The sequence below is a fragment of the Rhinatrema bivittatum genome, chromosome 2, assembly GCF_901001135.1.
Source record: "Rhinatrema bivittatum chromosome 2, aRhiBiv1.1, whole genome shotgun sequence".
Classification (NCBI taxonomy): domain Eukaryota; kingdom Metazoa; phylum Chordata; class Amphibia; order Gymnophiona; family Rhinatrematidae; genus Rhinatrema; species Rhinatrema bivittatum.
In genome coordinates this window covers 712,121,441-712,128,140 of record NC_042616.1, presented here as the reverse complement: position 1 = coordinate 712,128,140, position 6,700 = coordinate 712,121,441, and the positions used below count along the sequence as shown (strand labels likewise).

Here is a 6,700-nt window from a genome sequence, read left to right as displayed (position 1 = left end):
GTGACTCTTCAGCAAATGCAGTCAATGCAAGTGGCTGCTGCCAGGCTTTGAGCAAGGGTTGGAAGTGTGGTCCTGATGGGAATATAAAGGCTGGTAGCAAGACTGTCACCCACTCTTTTGAGCTTACGGGCGTTTGGCCTTGCTCCCTTCCCACTCACCCCTCTTTCTTTGGCAGTGGATGTTTCAGAGCGGCTGTTGCAAGTCACAGCTTGGGCAGTTGCGGTATGAGGGTTTTTGTTTTGCACGGTGACTCTGTGCCAGACTGAAAATCCAGCCTCTGTGCGATGCTAATGATGGGAATGGATGAACCATATACAAGTGAAAAAAAAAAAAAGTTTCTCTGTGTGTGTGGGGAGTGGACCAGAAGCTTTCTTCAATTGCATTTTAGTTTCTTCGGATTTTCCACCCATGTTTCCACGGCTGTTGGCTTCACTCATAGGGAATGGAATAGGCAGTTAGACTGAACTGTGCAGAACAAAAGTCCTCCTACTACAAGGTCCGTTTTACTGTTTCTGGAAAAATTATATAAAACGTGCTCCATTTTCTACAGAATGCTTGCTTCATTTTTTTTTTTTGGAAGGTGGGAAAGTTAGGAATGAAATAAAGGAGGCTGCAGCCAAGGGAAAAGAGACAAACAGATCTGATTGGGCACTTGCAGTGTATTTACTCTTTCGTTGATTAATAACCATTACCACTTGTGCTAGTCCATGATTCCTTAGTGAACATTTTTATTTTAACATTTTTTTAAATGACTGTAAATACAAAGAAATGTTACTTTCCAGGAGTCATCTGACAAGAGGCTTTGAGACTAAAGGTTCTGTCTGATTTGCCTTTTAAATAACTCAGTTGGCTGGCAGACCAGAGGCATGATGAGCATCTCTCTCTTGCTGCAGTTCTCTCCTGCAGACAAACGGGAGCCTTACGCATCTGAAAGCTCCTCCTCCTCCTCTTCAGCCACACCACCATCAAGGACCTAAGCAAATCAAGATGTGCTGGGAACTGCTCTTCAACAAAGCCAGCACCCAATACGCCCAAAAGCAGGCCTAGACGATCAAAAGCAAGACAGCATTCCCCCAAGGAAGGGAATCTTTTTTTTTTTTTTTTTTAAAGCAATGGTGTAACCGCACTCTAGGGAGGCATGCTTTAACTTAAAAATGCATGACAAGTTAGAAATACAAACAAAAACAAAAAGAACAGCAAGTAAGTCCAGCAGGTTAACACTTGTTGATAGAAGTTACTTTTAAATAATCTTTCCTTCTCAACTGGACATTAGTCTCAATAGGGGAAGAAAATGTTGGTCACCAGTATGCCATTAGCGACCAAAAATATTTACATCAGGGAGTGGGCTGCTGGGTTCTGCCACATGGGTTTCTTTCCTGAATCCGGCTTTTGCTCCTTGGGTTGACTGCAGATGCCCCTGTGGGGAGAAAATGTCAGCCACCACACGACAGCAACACCTCTGGATCAGATTTCGGGGTATCTGTGGCCCCTTATGAAAGCTAAGCATTACAATGGCCAGACTATACAAGGAGGAGGGTGAGGAAATATATATGAGCAAAAAAAAACCCACAGGCAGCCAGGATTGGAGGTGCACAGTACTGCAGGATTAAGCGCGGCAGGTTCCAATTTAAGTGTGACTGCCTGCTCCCTGCTATGGGTCCCTGGGATACGGATTGGGGTGGAAGTGTGGTTAGGAAACTCTAACTGCTTTTATTCATTAAAAAGCATATTCTCCCCCCTTTATTCAGTGCTCTCGGCAAGAAAACCTGCCACACGAAACAAAGTCAACTCCATGGCACTCTAAGACAATGTTCTGTAGCAGCATTACACAATACTAAGTGTTCACCAGGCCACAAACCCCATCCCCTCCCATTTTAACCCTTAAAAGGAAACAGGTGGCTTTAATGAGACAAATAACATTAACAAATCACTAAACAAAATGTCTGACCAATCCCACCCCCGTCTCCCAACCAAAAAATAAAAGGGAGAAATATACCGATTGACCACAAAGTTGTCAGTTAATAAGAGTCTTAGTCACTCAGTCTATCCAGAAAGGTTGACTTAGGGAGCAAGAAGCGAGTTACAAAATCAGAATAAATGATGGTATCAAGTAAAGGGGGATTCTTAGACATAGCGCAGGGAACATCACTGACAGCAGGAAAAACACCAAGGGGCAGATAGGAAGTGGTTTCTGGTGAAAATATAGGGAGTGCTTTAAAAACAAAACAAAAAAAAGTTATGAAAAGAAGGCAATGCAAAACTGTTGCCAAGTCCATGAACCTTCAGCCCATGCTCTCAACCAAAGTCAAAAGCTATCAAAGATTTTTTTCCCTCTCTGCACTTATGGATGCTGGTAACCGGGTGCTAAGTGGTGACCTACGGCCACACCAGAGACAGGCAGGCAATGGATTTGGTCTAAAGTGTTCCTCCGGTTGCCCTGGGCTGCTGATACCAGGTCCCCTGTTCTCCTTTCCTCCGTGTGCAGGTTACTCTCCAATGAAGTAGTCAGAAGCAGGTCCAGCGTTCTGGGCAGTTGCAGGCTTCTCTGGAAAATTCTGCAGTCTCGTCTTATTTCTTGTTCATACCATTGATTATTCTGGATTTGGAAGAGCGATTCTTTCGCCTCGATGCTGTGGGTTCACTCTGTTTTGGGGGAATTTCTTCAGTGCCTTAAAAAGAAAAATTAAACTGCTCTGTTATTATTTTTTCTCCTCCCCCCACCCCCCACCATTTTGTCCTCATTTTGAAGCACTGTCCCACGTGGCACACCTAAGTGGCTCATGTGTACTTACTGGACCAAAGACTAGACCAAGCTCTCCTCACAGCGCTTCCCTTACCACTGCTCTATGCCTGCCGGGGGGAGGGGGGGGTCACAACAGTGGTGGCAGCCATCTTCCCTCTCTCCCCAAACTCAAGCACATCCCTTCTGTGGTACACCTTCTCCCTGTCAGGTAGTAGACTAGAACTAGCATGTGTATTCGCAACACACACACACACACACACACACACATATATTGTATAAAATACATATCGGGGAGTTAGACCTATCACAGGTGTCAAGTTACCATGGAGCCCAGAAATCACTCTGGGACATCCATAAATGTTATCCACTTCTCAACCCCAGCTGGCAGAAAATTACTTAACCTCTTGCTACTACCACCACTATTCAAAACTGCATGCTTTCAATATGGTCCATACACTGGCGGCATCTACAAGCCATGCACTGTTCAAACCACAAAGCTTTGCAGGGTATGTTGCTCCATCTTCCTCCGGTTGGCCGGGAGTGGAAGTTTCTGCAAGAGTGAGTGTGTCAGTGGGGGAAACATCAAGGATGCTGTGGAAGCAGATAAGTTCATCAGGGCAGGTGGGTATTATGGAGGATGAGAGAGTGCACTGGTGAAAGGATGCATCCTAGAGACTAATTTTTTTGAGATGGTTCCTCATTATGTATCAGATACATCTAGATCTAAAAATACATATATGAAAAATAACAAAAAGAAGCCCCAAATTCCACTATCATAATAATATCAAAAAAGGTGTAAAAATAAACAAGAAAATAAAAAACAAAACAAAACATAAACCCACAATGCCACACATATGGTTGTACTGGGAGAGGGGGGATAAATAGCATGCTACCATTTAAGTGAACGGCAGCATTAAAAAAAGGGCATTGCAGGTATGTAACAAGAGATACCAGCCCGGGAAAACCAGAGTGAGATTGAAAAGGTGGCAGGACCCCTTACTGTGAAGGTGCTTAAATGAGCATTGAATAGAAGTCAGACACTCAGGTAAGGGATTTGCATGTCATAGAAACATAGAAATGATGGCAGAAGAAGACCAAACGGCCCATCCAGTCTGCCCAGCAAGCTTTCACACTTGTTTTTTCTCATACTTAACTGTTACTCTTTGGCCCTTAGTAACCTTTTGGTTCCAATTCCCTTCCACCCCCGCCATTAATGTAGAGAGCAGTGCTGGAGCTGCATCTAAGTGAAGTATCTAGCTTGATTGGTTACAGAGATTGGATACAGAGGCATTCTTATTGAACTCTCGTTCAATAAGAATGTCTCTGTATCCAATAATCTGCTGTAAATAAGTTAATCTCTGCTTTTGGTATTTTATATTCTGTTGTAAATAACTTGCTAATCAGTTTTGGTTACTCCTCTCTACCTTCTTTGCTGCTCTCTTCTTCCTCGCTGTCTATCCCTCCTTCCCCCCGCTCCCTTTTCTCATGCCTGCTCCCTCCCCCCGCTCCCTGTTTTTTGTAATTCCATCCTGTCTCAAGTTTATTGTGAACCGGCGTGATGTGCCTCACGAACGCCGGTATATTAAAAGCTGTTAAATAAATAAATAAATAAATAAATAAATAAATAAATAAATAAATAGTAACTGCCTCAATAAGCATGCTACTCCCACGCTTATTTGTTTACCCAGCCTGTGCAATTCAGTCATTGTTGGTTGTTGTCTGAATATAAATCCACTTTCCTTCATTATTCCTGCCGTTGAAGCAGAGAGCTACGCTGAATATACATTGAAATGAAGTATCAGGCTTAACTGATTCGGGGTAGTAACCGCCGTAACAAGCAAGCTACACCCATGCTTATTTTTTTACCCAGACTATGTAATTCAGTCCTTGTTGGTTGTTGTCTGAATATAAATCATCTTTTCATTCATTCCCCCCTGCCGTTGAAGCACAGAGCTACACTGGATAATCAGAGAGCTACGTTGGATATGCATTGAAAGTGACGTATCAGGCTTATTTGGTTTGGGATAGTAACCGCCGTAACAAGCAAGCTACTCCCCCGCTTTTTTGTGAATGCAAATCCATTTTTTTCCCCACATTTCCTCTTGCCGTTGAAGCATAGAGCAATGTTGGAGTCGCATTAACCGTGTGTACGTTTATTGAATAAGGGAATTATCTCCAGGTAGTAGCCGTCATTCCTGCAAGCCACCCTCTCTTCATTCACATCCTCTAAACTTTATGGATCTAGTGTGTTTATCCCACACCCCTTTGAAGTCCTTCACAGTTTTGGTCTTCACCACTTCCTCCGGAAGGGCGTTCCAGGCATCCACCACCCTCTCCATGAAGAAGTACTTCCTGACATTGGTTCTGAGTCTTCCTCCCTGGAGCTTCAAGTCATGACCCCTGGTTCTGCTGATTTATTTCCAACGGAAGAGGTTTGTCATCTTTGGATCATTAAAACCCTTCAAGAATCTGAAAGTCTGTATCGTATCACCTCTGCTCCTCCTTTCCTCCAGGAGGTACATATTTAGATTCTTCAATCTCTCCTCTAGAGGAAGACCACCCACCTTTCTGGTCGCCCTTCTCTGGACCTCCTCCATCCTGTCTCGGTCCCTTCGGAGATACAACCTCCAGAACTGAGCACAGTACTCCAGGTGAGGCCTCACCAGGGACCTGTACAAGGGGATAATCACTTCCATTTTCTTACTCGATATTCCTCTCTCTATGCAGCCCAGCATTCTTCTGGCTTTAGCTATCGCCTTGTCACATTGTTTCCCCGACTTCAGGTCGTTAGACACAATCACCCCAAGGTCTCTCTCCTGCTCCGTGCCCATCAGCCTTTCATCCCCGATCGAATACAGTTCTTTCGGATTACCACACCCCATTATGCATGACTCTGCACTTCTTGGCATTAAATCTCAGCTGCCATATCTTTGACCACTCTTCCAGCTTCCTTAAATCCCGTCTCATTCTCTCCACTCCTTCTGGCGTGTCCACTCTGTTGCAGATCCTAGTGTCATTCGCAAAAAGACAAACCTTACCTTCTATCTTGTCCGCTATGTCGCTCACATAGATATTGAACAGGACTGGTCCCAACACCGATCCTTGTGGCACTCTGCTTAACACCGCTCTCTCTTCAGAGTAGGTTCCATTTACCATCACACATTGTCTTCTGTCCGTCAACCAGTTTGCAATCCAGGCCACCACCTCGGCACCCACTCCTAAGCTTCTCATTTTATTCACCAGTATCCTGTGCGGGACCGTATCAAAAGCTTTGCTGAAATCCAAGGAGATGACATCGAGCGCTCTTCCTTGATCCAATTCCCTAGTCACCCAGTCAAAAAAGTTAATCAGGTTTGTCTGACAGGATCTTCCCCTGGTGAATCCATGCTGCCTCTGGTCCAGCAATTCTCCCGACTGTAGATAGTTCACTATTCTTTTTTTCAGCAGTGACTCCATTACTTTTCCCACCACCTCTGTTTAGCCTTTCTCCATTTGAAGCTGAAGGATCTGAATATGTATACCCTGGAAGGGAGGAGGTGCAGGGGAGATATGATACAGCCCTTCAGATACCTAAAAGGATTTAATGATGCACAATCCCGGACCTTTTCTGTTGGAAAGAAGCAGTAGAACTAGGGGTCACAAAATGAAACTCCAGGAAGGATGACTCAGAACCAACATCAGGAAATATTTCTTCACGGAGAGGGTGATGGATGCCTGGAAAGCCCTTCCAGAAGAGATAGTGAAGACAAAAATAGTAAATACATTTAAAAAGGCATGGGATAAACACTGTGGATCCTTAAAGGCTAGAGGTGGAAATGAAGAAAAGGGTGTAAGGGGGTAACTTACATGGAGCGGCAGCTACTACCCTTAACAGAAGTGGCTTTCATAATTTTGAGGCAATTGCAACATCGCTTTCTACTTCGACGGCAGGTAGAAAAAGTCAGGGCCCTGACATTT

At 44.2% G+C, this 6,700-nt stretch overlaps 1 protein-coding gene across 1 annotated transcript in view; it reads right to left on the bottom strand.

The window, feature by feature from the left end:
* Nucleotides 1–698: 698 nt before the first annotated feature.
* The window catches only part of PTDSS1 (phosphatidylserine synthase 1), a 113,615-nt gene continuing 107,613 nt past the window's right edge, over nt 699–6,700 (bottom strand). Inside the window, exon 13 of the mRNA XM_029591753.1 lies at nt 699–2,669. Coding sequence (XP_029447613.1) covers nt 2,569–2,669 — 101 coding nt within the window. The 3' untranslated portion in view covers nt 699–2,568. The remainder of the gene's footprint in view (nt 2,670–6,700) is intronic.